Source organism: Loxodonta africana, chromosome 2, assembly GCF_030014295.1.
Source record: "Loxodonta africana isolate mLoxAfr1 chromosome 2, mLoxAfr1.hap2, whole genome shotgun sequence".
In the NCBI taxonomy this organism is placed as follows: Eukaryota; Metazoa; Chordata; class Mammalia; order Proboscidea; family Elephantidae; genus Loxodonta; species Loxodonta africana.
The window spans coordinates 221,905,923-221,927,308 of NC_087343.1; the positions used below are offsets into that span (position 1 = coordinate 221,905,923).

The 21,386-nt window shown below is 44.3% G+C and overlaps 1 protein-coding gene across 4 annotated transcripts in view; it reads left to right on the forward strand.

Moving 5' to 3' along the window:
• BACE2 (beta-secretase 2) overlaps nucleotides 1–21,386 on the forward strand; it is a 116,733-nt gene that overhangs the window by 80,113 nt on the left and 15,234 nt on the right. For 2 of the 4 annotated variants that reach the window (XM_064279474.1, XM_064279475.1), the window contains 3 exons: nucleotides 1,660–1,761; nucleotides 5,701–5,850; nucleotides 11,015–11,183. In XM_064279474.1, the coding sequence (XP_064135544.1) occupies nucleotides 1,660–1,761; nucleotides 5,701–5,850; nucleotides 11,015–11,183 (421 nt within the window). The remainder of the gene's footprint in view (nucleotides 1–1,659; nucleotides 1,762–5,700; nucleotides 5,851–11,014; nucleotides 11,184–21,386) is intronic. The other 2 variants (XM_064279476.1, XM_064279477.1) reach the window with 2 other exon arrangements.

A 21,386-nucleotide genomic window follows, 5' to 3' on the forward strand; every position in this document is an offset into this window, starting at 1 on the left:
GTGAGTTGGAATTGACTTGACAGCAGTGAGTTTCTTTTTTTCGTTTTTTCTGACATTATGATTATGGTGATTTGGGGGAGCCTCAGTTTTCTACAACATTTTCAGAAGGGTTTATAGAAGCTACCAGCATTTCATTTTATCCTTATGTGTTACTGTTTCCTTTATAGGCATCACATTCCACTGCAAATTCCCACACACAGATACCTCTGAGAAACCCATAAAAGGCAAAGTTGATAAAATGATGGCCAATTCCACTGGGATTGTGTTTCAGGCCCAAGTCCACAAATCTGTGGTTTTTAGTCAGACAGCACAGCTACTTGTCATTAAAGAGCCCAGTCGTAGCAGATTCAAATGTGAGGGCCTGAACTGAAATAAACTCTGTGTGTTTGTGTGTCTGTGTGTGTGAGTGTGTATTAGAGAGAGTACAAGTATATACTTGGAAGTTTGAGTCTCAGATGCTTGGTTCTTTCCCGCCCACTCAGTGCATCACTCATTCCCCAGAAGAACAAACAACAAAACCCAAGCTCCTCAGGGCAGCGTTTCTGTTTGGTACAGGCCTCGCATAGATTTACTTTTCTTACGTATATAAAAAAGTAATACTTTTATGAACAAACTAAATTGTATTTTCAGTTATGTTAAATTGCCTCCAAACTGAAAGTAATTTTATATTTGAAAAGAATTTTATACACGAATCAGTATATTTCATTTTCTTAAAATTCTTAACTTGTCCCACCACTGCCTTTTGACCTGACTGCTGTATTTGGTCTTAGAACTCATGCATTTGCTTTAAAAGCAGGAGAATCAAATTGCCTAGGACACATTCCTTGCCTGGACATCCTTGCTCATACAGTTGTGTCCCTGGCGGTTGGGGTGGCTCGTCTGTGTCAGCTTGCTTACTGCCATTCTTGTCATCCTGCCACACACAGAATCTCAGAGGTGGGGACAGGGCTGGCAGGGGGTGTGTGTGTGTGTGTGTGTGTCTTTTACTGAATGTATCTCTGATCTCTGGTTTATTTCCAAAAATTGGGGTCGCTGAGTGGTGCGAATAGTTAGTACTTTCAGCTACTAACCAAAACCTTGGAGGCTGAAGTCCACCCAGAGGTCCCTCGGAAGGAAGGTCTGGAGATCTGCTTCCAAAAACTTAGCCATTGAAAGCCCTGTGTAGCACAGCTGTGCTCTGACACACATGGGGTCACCATGAGTTGGGGTTGACTCCACAGCAGCAGGTTTTTTTAATTGCAAAATTACCTTCCCTTTTTCTCTTTTTCCCTTACCAGGATACTAAAGGGTTGATTTTGTAAATGAATGTAAATGCCACATAATGTGTTGTTTCATCCTGGAAAGACCCTTTCTTCCCCTGGGGGTTCCCTGATGAGGGGAAAAGCTCTGTGTTGGGAGGGCTGTTCTTTCTGGTCACGTCACTTCCCCTTCTGGGCCTCAGTGCCCTTAGCTGTGATACGAGCATGTTGGGCTAGGAGATCCCTGATCCCCACATGCCAAGAACATGAAATGAAATGAGACATAGCCACCCAAGCAGTGGTATCGCTGCCCTGATTTGTATAACAGCTCCGCAGTGATGGCGGACAGCAGAGGCCCACATCGAAGGGGAGCGCCATTGTTGCTGACATGCCTTCTCCCCGCCCCCTCACCCATTCCTAGTATAACGCAGACAAGGCCATCGTGGACAGTGGGACCACACTCCTGCGGCTGCCCCAGAAGGTGTTTGATGCAGTGGTGGAAGCTGTGGCCCACGCATCTCTGGTGAGTCCTTGTGATGCTCATGAGCCTTTGAGAACACCTTGTCATGGCCACTCCACATCGGGGGGAGTGATCCCATGTATCTGAAAGTCTCCATCTGAGGGTTCTTGGTTTTTCTTAAACGGCTATTTGTCAAGTCTTATTCTTTGTTGTTTATCAGCAAACAGTCCCTTCTTTTGAACTTCAAAGGTATTTCAAACAAGGGTTTAGTCGGTGTACTTTTTTTTAGTTTAAGAAAAAACACTTGGTAATATAACTATGTCCCTGGGTGGTACAAACAGTTAATGTCCTCAGCTGCTAACCAAAAGGTTGCAGGTTCAAGTCCACCCAGAGACACCTCGGTAGAAAGGCCTGGTGTATTTTTATGCAAATAATGCATGCTTCTACATTTGTTTGCCAACTGTGCCCTCTTTCCTTATTTTCATAAGTGCCACTAAGCCAATTTATTTTACATGTTGCTGTTAAAAAAATTAGCATAGCACACTTAGGAAAATACATCACGGGAAGGGTGCAGTTGGCAAATAAATGTAGAAGGCAGGCATTATTTGTATAAAAATACAGTACTTCTGAAAAATCAACAGTTCCACTCTGACACAAATGGGGTCACCATGGGTTGGAGTCGACTCAAGGGCAGTTTAAATATCACTATATTAAGGTAAATAGTAAAGGAGCCCTGGTGGTGCAATGGTTAAGTTAACCGAAAGATTGGAGGTTCGAACCCACACAACAACTCCACGGAAAAAAAGACCTGACAATCTGCTCTGGTAAAGATTACAATCTAGAGAACTCTATGGGACAGTTCGACTCTGTGCCACGGGGTCGTTACGAGTTGGAATTGACTCAACGGCACCTAACAACAACAACAATGTAAGTAGTAAATCAGGACTAAGTTTATAGTCTTTAAAAAGAAAACAAACCAAAAATCTTACTCCTTTTTGGTCTTCATCTAAGCTATGTTAAAATCTGAATTCTTACTTCTGTAAAAGTATGTGGTTTTTCTCTCAGGAGGTAAAGGTCAAACAGCCAACCTAATTATTTTAGGGCCATGTGTTGAAATACGAGTTAAAATCATGGTGGAGGCCAGCATGCCTCTAGGGCCCTGGCTGATGGTATTCCCAGTGTGACCCCAACTGTCTGTTCAGTTCAGGGCAGCAGAATGGACCAAAAACATTGCAGAGCAACCCTGCTTTGAGGGTCAGATGGGATCACATTTTGTCTGATTTTAGACATTACTAGCTGGGCGCCTGGGGAGGGGCTCCGTGCCCCTCGAGAGCCTCTGTTTTCTCCTCTGCAGGGTTTTGTGAGGGAAAGGTAAAGTCCCCAGCGTAGAGTAGGCAGTGCAGAGAGAAGCTTTATTTAATTTCCAAACCATGGTGCCACTACTACTTCTTTGGAGGTGAGACAGATGTTAGTTTTGACTGCTTGAGTATTTTCACAAGCATTTGTCCATTTAGGGCCAACCTGGCAAGAACACCAAAAATGAGGGTTTCCTGCACAAAGCCTTTGTCTGGTACTAACATGGGCTGAAAGGAGCAGTGGTGTCAAAGCACAGCTACTAACTGAACGGTCAGCAGTTCGAATCCACTAGCCATTCCTTGGAAGCCCTATGGGGCAGTTCTACTCTATCCTATAGGGTCATTGACTCAACTGCAATGGGTAACATGGGCTGAGGAGGCAGTGGTAGTTCAGCGGTAGAACCCTTACCTTACACGTGGGAGACCCTGTTCAAGTCTCGTCAGTGCACATTGTGTGTAGCTACCACCCACCTGTGTCAGGGGAGACAGAGTGTTGCCATGATGTTGAATGGAGCCCTGGTGGCACAATGGTTAAGAGCTCGGCTGCTAACTGAAAGGTCAGCAGTTCGAATTTGCCAGCCGCTCCTTGGAAAACCCTATGGGACAGTTCTACTCTGTCTAATAGGGTCGCTATGAGTCGAAATCGACTCAATGGCAATAAGTTTTTTGGCTTTTATTATGATACTGAACAGATTTCAGTGGAGTTTTCAGATTAAGAGGGATCAGGAAGAAAGGCCTGGTGATCTGCTTCCAAAAATCAGCCAATAAAAACACTATGGATCACAACAGAGCAGTGTTTCCTTTCACTGTGTATGGGGCCACCATGAGTCAGGGGCCGACCTCGTGGCCGCTAACTACAACAACATGAGCTGATTGTCCCACAACTCTGTGGGGGTGGCCGTGCTCAAAGAACGATTGACAGGAAGATTTCACAGCAGTTGCGCATTACAGGCTATCTCAGGGATGCCAGAAACATAGGAAACAAGAGAGGGCTTTTGGCTGTGCCGAACCAAAGCCTCAAAAGTGTAAAACTGCTGTGGCAAGAGCAGTAGGCAAACCAGAGAACACAGAGGGAAATAGGGAAGAAATAACATGGAGACCCTCGTTGACCTAGAAGGTCTATGAGGCAATACAGTCCAGAGCAGCTGCCAATCAGTAACTAGAGCAAAGCCCTATCTTTTCTAATATCTGCTGAATCAGAAAACACGGATGGTAAATTTTTTTAGCATCTTAGGTTTAGAATCATAGCAACCCTGTAGGACAGCGGAGAGCTACCCCACAGGGTTTTCTAGGCTATAATCTCTATGAGAGCAGATCTGTAGGTCTTTCTCCCCTGAAGTGCCTGGTGGGTTCCAACCACAGACCACAGGGTCACTATGAGTCAGAATCAGTTCAGTGGCACCCGACAACAGATTTAGAATGCTTGCTGAAAATCAGACCAAGTTTCAAATAAGGACCAACATGCTGGTTTCTTAAAGAATAAAAATACCTTCTGCTGAATTCACAGGTGTGTCTTCAAATATAACCTTCTCAGTTATTATAAATTTTCGACTACTGTCCCAGGGTTGTGAGAGGGACTAGCTGATGGCCACACCCCAGGCCTCTGCAGCACCTTCCAGAGACCCGAGACAGCAGGACTGGGGGGCTGACACGCGTTCGCACCCCTGAGTTCACCGAAGCACGTGTTTCAGCAGTGATTATTACTTGTGAGAAAGCCACGAGGTAGAAAGAAGGAGATTACGAAATTTGTTTGCCTTTTCTAAAATTATCCTCTGACTTCAGCGCTGCCTGTGTCAGGAAGAAGAACCTCGGGCAGGTTATTTGTTTTGTTTGGGGGCAGGGAAAGCTCAGCAAGGGGTGTATTGTCTCTCTGTCTTAAATACTGAGGCAGGAAGCGTTTGTTCTTTTTATCTGCTAGGTTTACCTGACAGCTCTATCTTGATTTGGGTTTTCTTTCTAGCGAAGGGAAGGGCTGGCTTCAGAGAAGGAAGGAGAATAAATAACCAAACTTGGCTTTGGTTATGCAGGTGGGATTTTAGAAATGAATGGTTTGTATTAGTGGTATTGGTGGTTTCCGAGTCCCTGGGTGGCACAAACGGTTAAACACTGGGCTGTTAACCGGAAGGTTGGTGGTTCGAATGCACCCAGACGTGCCTGAGCAGAAAGGCCTGGTGATCTGCTTCCGAAAGGTCTGTTCCAGACGGGAGGGAATTGCTGAGCTGGTGGAATTCAGAGGTAAGGTCATGCTTGAAAGGGCCTTACAGTCCACATTTAGGATTTGTTCTCTGTTCTAAGCGCCACAGCCCATACTACTGTGTGACCTCGGGCAAGTTACTTCACCTCTCTGTGCCTGGGTTTCCTCATCTGTTAAGTGGAAATGATAAGTGTTGTGAGGATGAAAGAAAATTATCGTATGTAAAACACTTCTAACAGTCCTTATAATACTAGCAAGGGCTCGAGGTGTGCCAGCCATTTTACTTGTTATTTTGTTATCACCATCGTGCTTCCAGAGGACTGATGTCTCCACCACTGTGTCCAAGTGAAATGTTGGTTAGCCCTGTGGGCGTCTGGTGCCGAGAGCTGGGAGCTGTTCCAGGCTGATATGCCAGACTAGTCATTGTTTATTCCATGATCTCGTTTTGTCTAGATTCCAGAATTCTCTGACGGCTTCTGGACTGGGTCCCAGCTGGCATGCTGGACTAATTCTGAAACACCTTGGTCTTATTTTCCTAAAATCTCCATCTACCTGAGAGATGAGAATTCCAGCAGATCATTCCGCATAACTATCCTGCCTCAGGTATGGCCTTGAACTTGTACTTTTCTCTCTCGAATGTGATTGCAAAAGCATAGATTTTCACATATAACACCCGTATTAGATATCACGCGGGTATTAGAGATCTGCTGTTACCACAAGAACGCTGTGTAACGAATGGCCACAAAACTTGGTAGCTTAAAACAGCAAGCATTTATTGTTGCTCATGAGTCTAGGTCACCGGGTAGCTTGGCCAGGCTGGGGTGGGCTTGGCTGATCTCGGCTGGCCTTGCTCACGGGTCTGCGGTCAGGTGACAGTAATATAACTACTGTGTGCTAGGTTTTAGGGCCATAATGGGGGCAGACAACAGACCTCTGTTCTTAGGGTACTTAGATTCTAATGCAGGAGACAGAAGTTTCTCAATCACATCAGTAAATATAAAATTATAACTGCAAATGGAAGAAGGACCATCAAGGAAAGGTACACCGAGGTCTACTGGAATTATGTGGGGTAGTCAGGGAGGGCTTCCTGGACAAGGTGGCATCTGAGCTGAGATCTAGAGGGGAAAGGATCTCAGAGCTCCATGATCTAGGATGGCCACATGCACATGTCTAGCGGGTGGGACAGTGGGGTGGCTGGCCACGTGTCTTCCATCATCCAGCCGGTGATCACGTTGTAGTGTCAGGGTTCCAAGAGAGAGAGAAGCACTCAAGGGCTCTTGAAGTCTGGACTCAGAAGTACCACTCTTTTATCCACCGTACTGCCCAAACAAGCCCAAGGCCAGCCCAGATCCTGGAGTGGGGAATAGACTCCCACTGTCAATGACAAGAGCTACAAAATCACATTGCAAATGGCAGCTCCAGGGAAAGGTGAAGAACTGGGAACAGTTTTCCAATCTATCTAATACAACACCGTATATTTTTTCCCTGTTTATTTTTAAATAAAGGAGCCCTGGTGATGCAGTGCTTAAGCACTGTATACCCAAATTCTTCCCCTCCTTTAAGCCCTGACTCCAACAACGAGCCTTTTGTGAAACCTTTGCTGAGCAGAATAGCCATCATGGGTGACCTTGTCCTTGAAACTCATGTGCATTTTTTCCAGTCTACTCATCTGCATGGAATTGTACCTTTAGGTTATATTTTATGCTGTTGCTGTTTTCATTTGATGTCCATGTTTGTTTTTTTAAATTTATATTTCTTCTTCAATTAAATTAATTCCTTGAAAATGAGAACCAAGAGTTTTAAAAATCATCCTTCCTTCATAGGACCTTAGCCTTCTAGTGCAGCTGTAACAGAAATACCACAAGTGGGTGGCTTTCAAGAACAGAAATTTCTTTTCACACAGTTCAGGAGGCTAGAAGTCCGGATCCAAGGTGTCGCTCCTAGGCGAAGTCCTTCCCTCCGTGGGTTCTGAGGGAATATTCTGGTCTCTTTCAGCTTCTGTGACCCCAGCGTTCCTTGATCCCTCAGTGGCCTCTATCTTTCCTGCTTTGTGCTTGCCTCTGTGTTTAATCCTCTCTTTTTATAACTAAAAAGCGAGTAGGTTTAGGATGCTCTACACTGGTAAGGCCTCTTTAACATAACATTAGATTGCATTATGGAAGGTGAATATATCATAATACATTACAGCCACAAGTGCCGGGCTTAGGATTCCAGCACATATTAATGACACAGTTATTACTACTGACAGGCCCCTGGATGACACAAATAGTTTATGCTTGCCTACTGACCTAAAGCTTGGTGGTTCGAACCCACCCAGTAGCGTTCATACCTACGGCCTACTTTGTTATTGTTTGGTGCCGTCAAGTCAATTTTCAACTCATAGGGACCCCATGTGACACAGTAGAAGTGCCTCATAGGATTTTCTAGGCCTGGTGATCTGCTTTTGTAAAGCTTACAGCCAAGAAAACCCTATGAAGCAGTTCTATTCTGTAACGCGTGGGGTTACCATGAGTCGAAATCGACTGGATGGCAACAGGTTGTTATTATTAACACATATATTCCAACACATATAGGATTTAGGATTCTAACACATATTATTGACACAATTCAATCCAGAGTAACTGCCTACCAGCTGGTGCCATTTATGGAACGGACAGATTAATGGGTCTTTGTTGTACCTTGATGGATTTGGGATAAAAGAATTGGGCTTGGGTATAGACAAGGAAGAATAATTTCAGAAGAAAAAGGTCAGCGATGATATTGCCTTTTCCCCATTTTCAACTTTACGTGTGGTGGTGCATATTCCCAAAATGGAAAGATGTTGGGGGAAGGATTGAATGCTTCCAGGGGAACCCAGCCCAACAGAGGACACATATGGCTGGACGTGAGAGGCTTGAGTGAAATGCTCAGCACTGCCCTTGACTCACTGGAACTGGGAGCAAATCACTTAGCCCTCTGTGTCTGTCTCTTTAATTCTAAAGGAGAAATAAGAATACTTGCCAGAGACATTTTCAAAAAACTGCGATATACTTGGCTCAAAGGCATCACACAGAGTCATGTTCGAATGATGTTTTCAGCACCTTTAAACTAATGGTGCTCTCACTGATTACATTCTGGTCAGCCTCATGGTGAAATGTGAACATGGTTTGTAACTAAAGTCAGAACCCAACCTGAGAACAAAGGCGAATGTGTAAATAAATGGCACGTGGGTTGGTCAGCAGAGCGGGGACTCATACAGAAGCAGGAGGGAAAAGCAGGCATTCGGGGAAAAAAATCTGTTATGTGCAGGGCAAGTAATGGCCATCGACACTGAAGGGTCACCTGGGGATCTTCCGTGGCTTTTAGGACGGAGCCCTGGGCGAGCCTGGGATATAAGGCGGGTTTCGGAGGTTTTGCTTCATTTTCGTACCTCTGCGTAAGAATTCCTGTCATTCTCACTGATGAGGCTGTGTGTATTTTTTGGTTGACTTTGGCATGTTCACATTTTCCATTTCTACAATCTGCTTTCCTCCTCTCTGTTTTTCTCCATCTCGTCGCATTTGCTTTCTGCTTCCTTGTTGAAGGTGGGGGACAGTGGTGGTTCAGCGGTAGAGTTCTTGCCTCCCGTGCGGGAGACCTGGGTTCCATTCCCGACCAATGCATCTAACGTGCAGCCGACCCCTGTCTGTTCGTAGAGGCTTGCATGTGGATATGTAGCTGAACACGTTTCAGCAGAGCTTCAGACTGAGATAGACTAGGAAGAAAGGCCTGGCGATCTGCTTCTGAAATCAGCCAGTGAAGACTCTGTGGGTCACAACGGTCTGATCCACAACCAGTCATGGGGATGGCAAAGGGCCAGGCAGTGTTTTGTTCCATTGTGCATGAGGTTGCCATGAGTCAGGGGCCCACAGAACAGCAGCTAATGATAACAGCAGCCTTGTTGGGAGAGGACTTTGACAGGAAGTTGCAAAAGACCCCCTGATGACAACCCCACAAGCTCCACGTGCTGTGACACTCCCCTCAGGGTCTCCTAGCAATTTGGCTCTGTCTCTCTTGCCCCCTTTCTAATATTGAGGGCAATCAGGGCTTCCTTGTCACCAAAGTTTTAAAACAGAACTCCTACCTAGATCCTTTCATGCGTACTAGGTGGGCAGATGGTCACTAGTACAGAAAAGAGCCATATCAAAGACAATTTTCTTCAACTCTTGTCTGTCCCCAACATTTGGGCTGAGTTATTTGATGTGTTAAAAAAGGCAGCCCCCAGCCCCAGCCCGAAGGCAAATTCCAATTTTTTTTTTTCCCTTCACATAACTGTAAAAATGTAAATACATTCAATCTAAATACCACTAGTTGGTGTATTTGTGCTATTTTAGTTTTAAGGCAGACAGTTTATTCTGAGATCCGGCAATACCGAAGCTTTCCCAGCCTGTTACAGAATTTACAATCTGGAATCCTTACTGGAAGTCAACTAGGACACACAGAAAGGACAGACTAAAAGATGTGAACTCAGTTTGCGTCCTATTTGATAACAAACTCCTTGCGACAGTATCCGTTGCATATTTGAGAACTCTACTGTGTGGGTTTTCTATTGAATTCGCTCATTCAGAGAGTTACGTGTGTGTGTTCATACCTGTGGCCCACTTTGTTGTTGTTGTTCGGTACTGTTAAGCCAATTTTGGATTCATAGCAACCCCATGGGAGAGCGTAGAGCTACCTCACTGAGTTTTCTAGGTTGTAATCTTTACAGAAGCAGATGTCTGGGTCTTTCTCTCATGGAGCCACTGGGTAAGTTTGAAACACCGACCTTTCAGTTAGCAGCCACGCCCTTAACCATTGCACCACCAGGGCTCCTTCAGGCCTTCTTACGGAATCTTAAAGGTAAAGCAGATCTGATAGAGATGCCTGAGAGGGACGAGCCAGTGAGCTAAGAGGAAGAAGAGAGTGCTAATCTCTTAGAGGCCAAGTGGAGAGAGAGTTTCAAGGAGGAGGGCTAGTCGATGCTACCAAGAATTGAGCCTCTTGGAATACTTACCACTCTCCTTGCTTACCTGGCTCCTTCATAGATGGAACCTTCTAGAGGGAATCTTACTCATCATTGTATTGCTAGTACCAAGCTGAGCTAGTCTGGTAAGTGCTCAGTAAATAGCTGATTAATGGATGGATGGATGGACAGACTGACAGACATCCTCTGTACGTGTATGTGTGTATCTGCGCATAGTTTGTTGTTTTAGTTGTCGTCCAGTCAGCTCTGACTTATGGGGACCTTTTATATAATGGAATGAAACATTGCCCGGTCCTGAGCCATCTTCAGGGTTGTCAATATGTTTGAGTCCATTGTTATGGCTGTTTTGTCCATCCATCTCACGGAGGGTTTCCTCTATTTTGTGCTGACCCTCTACATTACGCTATGAGTCAGAATTGACTCAATGGCAATGGGTTACAGGTACTTACTTTACAAACACGGTGTTTTCTAGTGATTGGTCTTTCCTGATGAAAGTAAGCTAGCTGAAGTCTCTCCATCCTCACTTCTAAGGAGCGTTCAGCTTGTATTTCTGGTATATTCCACCTGTATAGTTACACGAGGTTGTTTATATGTTGTCATGTTCCTGTCACTTTCAATAATGTTTCTCCACTCTCAGATGGGAGGGACGCTAGGTCTTCTTTTTTCGTCTGTGACTCCCCATGGCACCCCAGAGGGTTCTGAGCACAGCTGTCACCTCAGCAATGTTGTGATGTTGCCTGACTCTTGTCTTCTGTGTTTGTTTGCTCCCTCCTTTTACACAAACAGCTTTACATCCAGCCCATGATAGGGGCTGGCCTGAATTACGAGTGCTACCGGTTTGGCATCTCCCCTTCCTCGAACGCGCTGGTGATCGGTGCTACAGTGATGGAGGGCTTCTACGTCGTCTTTGACCGAGCTCGGAAGAGGGTGGGCTTCGCCATGAGTCCCTGCGCAGGTGAGCGATTCCTGCCTGGTACAGAAAGCCCTAACATGGGCACTTTCAGTAAATTACTAACTTGGAAGCAATTCCGGATGACAGATCGGTGACTGTTGAATTGTTTCACTCATGCCCTTCATCAGTGATCAACAGCTTATCAGTAAAATGGGTGGTGGGGTTGCTGAATGAAGCTCCTAGTCCAGTGTTTGACATGCAAATACTCAGTACATATCAGTCATTACAGTTCTGTCACGTTCGACTTTAAATGGCATCCCCATACCAGGAATACAAATTCTTGGTGACGCCTTGATGGGAAATTACAGTGTTTGACAGCTAAAACAAAGTGAGTGAAAAAGAAAAATCCTATGTAAGCTCTGTCTATTTTTTCCAAGGAGCCATGGTGGCGCAGTGGTTAAGCGCTTAGCAGTTCAAACCCACCAGCAGTTCCTTGGGAGAAAAGACCTGGCGATCTGCTCCCATAAAGTTGACAGGCTTGGAAACTCTCTCTGAGGCAATTCTGCCCTGTCACATAGGGTCACTATGAGTTGGAATTGACTCAGGGGCACACAACAGCAGCAACAACATATTTTTCCTTAAGGAAATTCTCATCACCAAGTAACAAGTAAACGCCTATGATTGCTCTTTCTCAAAACCCTGAAGTAATGAGAGCAAGGAGCCCGACTTTGTGGTAGAATTTTCTTAGAGGGCTGGGTGGCGTGAGGGTTTGCAGCTGTGGTCGTCTCTGAAACGTAGTTGAGGATCTGGGAGGTCTTTTGAGAAAACGGGGCCTTTGGGAACCAGGAGCGCACAATAAAGTTGCGAGCGCGGCTAAACCCCTGCAGCTGGAAAACTTCAGGTTGAACAGTTTGCTTGAGGTGGAGAGCGTTCCCACAGGGCTTGATATAAATGGGAGGCAGGATAAGGTGCTTCTGCTAGGAGTCCAGGCTGACAGGGAAAAGGCAAACCACACCAGAGGGTGTGTGACTGGATTGCCGGGGACGAGTGAAGGAAGAGTGTGAATTGGGGAAGTGATAGCTGAAGCCTTTCCAAGCAGGTATTTCAGAGGGCCCAAGCATTTTGGCACTTGGGATTCAGAGTCAGGAACAGAACGAAGCCCAACAAGTTGTGCTGGTAGCATGCTAAAAGTTGCTGTTGAATCAGCTTAGACTCATGGAGACCCCGTGTGTGCAGACTATAACTGTGCTCCATGTGGTTTTCAATGGCGGTGACCTTTCAGAAGCAGGTCACCAGGCCTTCTTCTGAGGCACCTCTGAGTGGGTTCAGATGGCCCATCTCTTGGTTAGTTGCAAAGCGCTTAACCATTTGCACCACGCAGGGACTCCCTGGTAGCATGCTAAAGGGGAGACAAAATAAGCAGATGTGCGCTAGAAAAAGAGCTAAGGACGAGGAGGTGTAACAGAAGAATTGTGCCCAGGCAAGGTCAGGAGGATCAGCTCTGACATGGGGTGGGGCTTTTCTCTCTACTGAGGGACCCCAAACAAGACTCCGGCAGTTTTAAGGACCTCCAGTGGGTAGAGGGGAGGGCCAGGGGCAAGAGCTAGTGGTAGAAAAGGAACAGAAGAAAATGTGGGGATTATCATGAAATGCCAGATGACCATGTAACCAATGGTGCAAACAGTTAACAAGCTCAGCTGCTAACCAAAAAGTTGGAGGTTTGAGTCCACTCAGAAGAAAAGCTTCGTGATCCTCTTCCGAAAAATTAGCCATTGGAAACCCTGTGGAACACAGTTCTACTCTGACACACATGAGGTCGCCAGGAGTCAAATCAACTCAGCAGCATCTGGTTTTGTATGGAACCGAAGGAAAGGAACGATGAATTTGATGGAAGGAAAGCCTTACACGTTAGATACAGTGGAAGGCCAGGCAGGAACGCTGTACTGGGCCTCCTGATGACTTAGCAGACGGACACACTGAGCAAAGAGTGGGCAGGAAAGCCCCCGAGATGAAAGGCTGCAGATAAAATGCCAAATGATCAAAGGTGACTTCTGCAGGGCGGGAGAGATGTTGGTTATTATTTTTGAATACTGAAATCATGGCCTTGAAATGGAAATTCTGGAAAACGAAGCAAGTTAAGTCATGTTTTTTTATCCTTGTTTCAACACGCTGTCATTCTTGGCAAGTAGAGTAACAATTTGGAGAATGGAAGGAGAAACATGTAAAAATGTAGACTGTTTGGCCAATTCGTACTCTTTTTAAATAAAATCACCCAACCCAGGGTACGTATTTGATATGTTGTAATATATCTTCATAAACGTCAATGCAGGCTCACTTAACTTTATATTCAGTTTATATTTGTGGATCTTTGAGGCTTGTCGTTTTATACCTTAAACCCAAACCAGTTGCCACCAAGTCGATTCTGACTCATGACGACCCCATATGCGTCAGAGTAGGACTGTGCTCTACAGGGTTTTCAGTGGCTGATTTTTCAGAAGCAGATTGCCAGACCTTTCTTCTGAGGTGCTTCTGGGTGGACTTGAACCGCCATCCTTTCATTTAGCAGCCACGTGCTTAACCGTTTGCCCCACCCGTAGATTCCCATTTTATGTCTTAGTCCTGAGTCAGTGTTAACCTTTTGGAAGTGCATTAGCCCTTTCCGTCCCTCAGGTTACCCTTGAGTGAGCCCTTTCTCCGTTAACTGTAATGTACTACCGGCAACAGTACTGTATTCCCCAACTGTGAATATTTGCATTCTTTTTAACCCAGAGAATCTAAGAACTGTGGCAATTTTGCCCACAGTTTCCATTCTCTTGCTAAATACCATTAGAGGCTACTATGGCAACAGCCGTTACATCGTTCACTGTAATACTGCAGAGAGCATGATAACTGTATGTTTCCTGAGTGAGTCGCTGTTGCAACTAGTTCAATATTAAGCACTTCCAGGCAGGGTCACCTTCCTTCCTGCACTTCATCGGAATTCTTTGTTAGGTACTCTTATTCAAGTTTTTGTTGCTATCTTTTTTTTTTTTTTTAATATATTTAAGGATTTGGTACTTAAATATTTGATTTTACCAGCAGTGGGAATATACACTGATGTATGCCTCCCCTTTGGTGCAAATTGTTTAGCTATTAAAGTAATTATTTAACCTCAGGGCCGCAATTAAAGGAGACCGCTCTTCATAGCACCATGATAAATGGAATATATACCTGGCCTTTTTTTTTTTTTTACTTTGTGTGTTTATTTCTAAATTATAAAATGTTTAAAATATTTTTACAATCACAGAAAACCATATACTATGTACACACCTATGGAACCAAACCAAAAACCAAACCCGTTGCCATCGAGTTGATTGCGACTCCTAGCGACCCTATTGGACAGAGTAGAACTGCCCCGTAGAGTTTCCAAGGAGCACCTGGTGAATTCGAACTGCCAACCTTTTGGTTCGCAGCCAAGCTCTTAACCACTATGCCATCAGGGTTTCCAAACCTATGGACCATCCAGATTTAATGAATGTTAACCATTTATCACATTTTTTTTCCTCAAAAATTTGTCGTAGAAATAAAAAAATAACAAGTATAGCTAAAGCCCCACCCCTTCCCCAGCTAAAAAAACTAAACCCGTTGCCGTCCAGTTGATTCTGACTCATGGCAACCCTACAGGACAGAGTAGAACTGCCCTGTAGGGTTTCCAGGGAACGGCTGATGGATTTGAACTGCCGACCTTTTGGTTAGCAGTTGAGCTCTCAACCACTGTGCCACCAGGGCTCCCTCCCCAAAGTTAACCTCTATCCTGAAATTGATGTATATTCTCTTCATAATTATTACCACACATTTATAGTTTCACTACATAGGTGTAAGTACCTTGTATTCGTCATCTCTCACTGTGCAACAACTTAACCCAAAACTTGTTGTTGTCGCCTGTCAAGTTGGCCCTCTACTCCTGGCAATCCCATGCACGATGGCGCAGAATGTTGCCAAGTCCTGTGCCATCTCCACGATCCTTTGTGGATCAGACTGTTGTGATCCATAGGGTTTGCATTGCAAGATTTTTAGCAGCTGGTCACCGGGCCTTTGTGCTGGAAGCGCCAGTGAAACCTGTTCAGCATCATGTGTTGTTAGGTGCTGTCCAGCCAGTGTCGACTCATGATGACCCCATGTGTTACACAGTGGAACTGCTCCTTAGGGATTTTTTGGCTGTTATCTTTACAGAAGCAGATCGCCAGGTCTTTCTCCCACAGAGCCGCTGGGTAGGTTCAAACCGCCAACCATTTGGTGAGAAACCAGGTACTTAACCATCGTGCCACCAGGGTTCCTTGTTCAGATCGTAGCAACATGGAAGTCTCCACTGGCAGACAGGTGTCTGCTGCATATAAGGTGCATTGGCTGGAAATCGAACCCAGGTCTTGAACATGGAAGGTGAGAATTCTACCACTGAACCACCAGTAACACTACCCCAAAATATTATCAGCTGTTTATTACCTCACACAGTCCGTGAGGGTCAGGAATGGAGGAGCAGCTTAGCTGGGGGTTCTGGCCCAGGGCCTCTCACGAGGCTGCGGTCATCTGAGGGCTGGATGACCTGCTTCCCAGCTCACCCACACGTGTTGGCAGGAGCCCCCCATTGTCAGGGAGTGAGCAGAGCTGTGACGAACTGCCAGGTGTCCTAAATAGCTGATTAAGACAAAAAGCCAAAATGAAAATGACAGTAAGCCTTTCACCACTTACCGTGTCAATATAAGTAAAAGAAGCCCCAAGAAAAGGTGCCTGGCTCCCCCCCTTCCACATTTTCCCAGGAACAGGGCCAGTCGAGGACCAGGTGGATCAGCACCAATGTGAGGGTGGGTTCTTCTCGCTGCTCAGGGAGCCCCGAACAAAAGGCTCCTGCAGTTGGGGCCAGTAATAGGGCGAGAGAGAATGGCTGGTGATAGGAAAGTACTGAGCACTGTGTCAGAGTGCATAAAACTGTCTTCAAGGTTCTCTCACTTTCCCTCATAAGGAGACAGAAGGCACAGCCTTTATGACCCGATCTTGTCTCACCTCTGCCTATTCTATTGGCCACACAATAGGCCAACCTTGGCCCAACCTGGGAGGAAACTACAATGGTGAATATCAGGAGCGAGGGTCACTGGGGTCATCTTAGAGGCTGCCTACCATATACTGTGAATAAGTACTCATGACAAGATATAGAAATAAAAACAAACTAACCAGTTGCTGTCAAGCCCATCCCACCTCACAAGTGTTGGAGTAGAACTGTGTTCAGTAGGGATTTCAAGGCTGTGACCTTTTTTTTTTTTAATTGTGTTTTTAGTTGAAGGTTCACGGCTCAAGGTAATGTCTCATATAAAAATTTATGCACATATTGTAATGCGACCCTAGTTACAATCCCTATGATGTCACAGCATACTCCTCCTTTCCGCCCCAGGTTTCCCGTGTCCATTCACCCAGCTGCTATCCCTTTCTGCCTTCTCATCTCGCCTCTGGACAGAAGCTGCCCATTTAGTCTTGTGTATCCACTTGAACTAAGAAGCACACGCCTCATGAGTATCATTTTATGTCTTATAGTCCAGTCTAGGAAACCCTGGTGGCGTAGTGGCTAAGTGCTACGGCTGCTAACCAAGAGGTCAGCCGTTGAAATCCGCCAGGCGTTCCTTGGAAACTCTATGGAGCCATTCTACTCTGTCCTACAGGGTCGCTATGAGTCGGAATGGACTCGACAGCAGTGGTTTTTAGTCCAGTCTAATCTTTGTCTGAAGAGTTGGTTTTGGGAATAGTTTTAGTTCTGGGTTAACAGAGAATCCAGGGGCCATGTCTTTTGGGGTTCCTCTAGTCTCAGACCATTAAATCCGTTCTCTTTATGTGAATTGGAGTTCTGTGCCCCACTTTTCTCCTGCTCCATCAGGGGCTTTCTGTTGTGTTCCTTGTTAGGGCAGTCACTGATGATAGCCAGGCACCATCTAGTTCTTCTGGTCGCAGGCTAATGGAGTCTCTGCTTTATGTGGCCCTTTCTGACTCTTGGGCTTATATTTTCCTTGTGTCTTTGGTGTTCTTCATTCTCGTTTGGTCCCGGTGGGTTGGGACCAATTGATGCATCTTAGATGGCTGCTCTCAAGCTTTTAAGACCCCAGATGCCACACACCAAAGTGGGATGCAGAATATTTTCTTAATAAACTTTGTTATGCCAGTTGACCTAGATGTCCCCTGAAACCATAGGCCCCAGACCCCCACCCCTGCTACTCTGTTCCTCGAAGTGTTTGGTTGTATTCAGGAAGCTTCTTAGCTTTTGGTTTAGTCCAGCTATGCTGACCTCCCCTGTATTATGTGTTGTCCTTCCCTTTACCTAAGATGATTCTTGTCTGCTATCTAGTTAGTGAATATCCCTCTCCCTCCCTCCCCACCCTTGTAACCATCAAAGAATGTTTTCTTCTGTGTTTAAACCTTTTCTTGAGTTCTTATAATAGTGGTCTCATACAGTATTTGGCCTTTTGTGACTGACCGATTTCACTCAGCATAAGGCCTTCCAGATTCATCCATGTCATGAGATGTTTCACAGATTCATCATTGTTCTTTATTGTTGTGTAGTATCCCATTGTGTGAATATACCATAATTTGTTTATCCATTCATCTGCTGAGGGGCACCTAGGTTGTTTCCATCTTTTTGCTATTGTGAACAGTGCTGCAGTGAACATGGGTGTGTATATATGTATTCCTGTGACTGCTCTTATTTCTCTAGGATATATTGCAAGGAATGGAATTGCTGGATCGTATGGTACTTCTAGGAAACCCTGGTGGCCTAGTGGTTAAGTGCTACAGCTGCAAACCAAAGGGTCGGCAGTTCGAATCCACCAGGTGCTCCTTGGAAACTTTACAGGGAAGTTCTACTCTGTCCTATAGGGTCACTGTGAGTCAGAATCGACTCGATGGCACTGGGTTTTGGTTTTGGATGTACTTCTATTTCTAGCTCTTTAAGGAAGCGCCGAAAATGCTGTGACCTTTTGGTAGCGGATCACCAGGGCTTTTCTTCCAAGGTGCCTCTGGGTGGGTTTGAACCACCAACCTTTCAGTTAGTAATCAAGCACCTAACCAGTTGTACCACCCAGGGACTCCTAACAAGAAATAGGGTTTCTTTTTGATATTTTTAAATTTACATGAATGCTGTGGTACTATATGTGTCCTTGGGCAGCTTGCTTTTATTGCTCAACATCGTTTTCTAGATTTTTCCGCACTGCCTTAGGTATTGCTGTTGTTGTTAGCTGCCTCCAACTCATGGTGACCCCGTGTGACAGAGCAGATCTACTCCACAGGGTTTTCTTGGCTATAATCTTTATGGAGGCAGATCACCAGGCCTTTCTTCCATAGAGCCATTGGACGGGTTCAAACCACCAACCTTCAAGTTAACAGCCAATTGCAAACCACTTGCACCACCCAGGCTCCTTGACTAGGTCATTTATTTTGACATTTATTTTATCCCATTATATGAATATACCCAGTTTCTTTATCCAGGTACACATGGATCAGCATTTGGGTCCTTTCTCCTATTTTGCACTTACAAACAGCACTGTAGGAAACATCTTTGTGCGCATGAATGAGCTCTTCTGGAAATGGTATTTATAGGTGATTTAGTACATCATTCTTCAGTGTTACTGGCTATTGTCAAATTTGGATCCAGAGACCACCAGCATCATATAAGAATTTCCATTCCTGCAGAGAATTTTCATATTCACTTATTTATTTTGCCAGTCTGTGTGTGTGAAATAGTAATACATTTTAGTTGATTACTCATGAGATTACACAGTTTTGATACACGTACTGGCTTATTGGGGATTGAGCTTTTTCTGAGAGTGAATTCTTTTATGTATCCCTATTTCTAATTGTCTTTTTATTGATGTGTATGTGTTCCTTATATATTTAAAATATTAACTTTTCTGGGTTACGTGCATGACAAATACTTTGACTCTCTCTGGATTCTCATTTTACTTGTTTTTGGTGTTTTTTATTTATATTTTTTCTAATTTAGTGAAATCAAATTTATCAATCTTTTCCTTCTGGCTTCAAACTTTGGTGTCCTATTTAAGAAATTCTTCCCTGATTTCAGAAAATAGAGACAATTTTTTTTTTTCCCTAAACTGTGAAGTGGGAGCTAACTTTTTACATGGACATTCAATGTTCTCAGCATCATGTATGGAATATCTAACATTTTCCCCTCTGATTTTTTCTAATATTTCATTATGAAAAAGTTTAATATATAGAAGAGATTAAAATATGCCTTATAAACCAACCACCTAGATTTAATCGTTTTAAACATTTTACCATATACTGTTGTGTGTGTATATGTGTATGTACGTAGTTTTTGCTGAACTATTAGACAATAAGTTCAGGTCCCGTGAGATCTCATCCCTAAATATTTTGTTGCGCGTCTTTTAAAAATAAGAACATTCTTCCACAATACGATTACTGCACCTAAAAAAAATAGCAATATGATGTTGGTTGTACAATTTGATTAATGTAGTTGGTATCACTAAATTATATAGGTGAAAAACATTGATTTGGCCAATGTGTTATATATAATGTTACAACAATAGAATATTTTTTTAAATAGCAATAATTAGCTGATATTATGTACTGTCTAGGCTATATTCAGATTTCCCCCATTGTCCCAAAAATATACTTATTATTTTTTTTTTGGCAGGGGAGTGGGTGGGAAGGAAGGCCAGTTTTATAGAAGGTTTCATATCTGGATTTGTCTCAGTGTTACCTAATGGTGTCATTTAACTTCTCCCTCTAACCTCATATCCTGTGAACTAGCATTCAGGGTAAACACTTTTTGCAAGGTACGCACTGAATTTGAGTACTATCTCTGTCATATACCAAGCCCCCACGTACGGAAAAAAAAATCCCAACCCATTGCCGCTGAGCCAATTCCAACTCGTGACGACCCTGTAAGACAAAGTGTCACTGCCCACACAGGTTTCCAAGGCCATAATCTTTATGGAAGCAGACTGCCACATCTTTCTTCTGAGGAGCAGCTGGTGGGTTCGAACCGCCAACCTTTTGGTTAGCAGCCGAGCACTTAGCCACTGCGCCACCAGAACTGCTCCTCCCCACATCTACCCAGGTCTCTTTCTGTGGACTCTGTCTTGTCCCATTGGTCTAGTTGTCTGTCCCTGTGACACCATGTGTTTTTAATTTTTATACTTGAAATAAGACTTAATATCTGGCAGGGGCTTGGACCCTAGCCCTAGGGCCTCTTTCTTTCTTTCTTTTTAATTTTATTGTGGTAGAATATATATAACAAAATATTTTCCATTTCAACCATTGCTATGTGTACCATTCAGTGACAGTAATTACATTCACCATGTTGTAAAGCCAATGCTACTTTCTGTTTCCAAATTTTTCGTCACCCTTAACTCAGTACTCAAATTTCTTCTGTCACCCACCCCAGTAACCAACCACTACTAAACCTTGATTACTATGCATTTGCCTGTTCTAGATATTTCGTGTCAGTGGGATCATGTAATATTTGTCCTTTTGCATCTGACTTATTTCACTCAGCGTAATATTTTCAAGGTTCATCGACACTGTCAAAACCAAAAAACAAACCCATTGCCATCGAGTCGATTCTCATAGCAACCCTATAGGACAGATTGGAACTACCCCATAGAGTTTTCCAAGGAGTACCTGGTGGATTTGAACTGCCGACCTTTTGGTTAGCAGCGTAGCTCTTAACCACTACACCACCAGGGCATGGAACATCCGCACTGTAGCATGTATTAAAGCTTCATCCCTTTATCTGGCTCGACATCATTCCATTGCATGTGTAGACCACGTTTTGTTTATCCATTTATCTGTTGATGGGCATTTGGGTTGTTTCTACCTTTGGCTATTGTGAATAGCCCTGCGATGAACATTGATGTATTCTGGGGCCTATTTCTAATTGAGGAATGTCTCTTGATTCTGGGCTCAGCTACATGTTTAAAATTTAGAGGTTGTATTTTATCCTAAAGGCATTCTGGTGGCGCAGTGGTTAAAGCGCTTGGCTGCTAACCAAAAGGTGGGCGGTTCGAATCCACCAGCCACTCTGCGGGAGAAAGACGTGGCAGTCTGCTTCTGTAAAGGTTACAGCCTTGGAAATCCTCTGGGGAAGCTCTACTTTGTCCTAAAGCGTTGCTAGGACTCAGAAGCAACAGCAGTGGGTTTGTTTTTTATTTTGTTTTTTATCCTCATTTCTGTGTGTTATACTGGCAAGAAGTTTCATCTTAGCTCCCA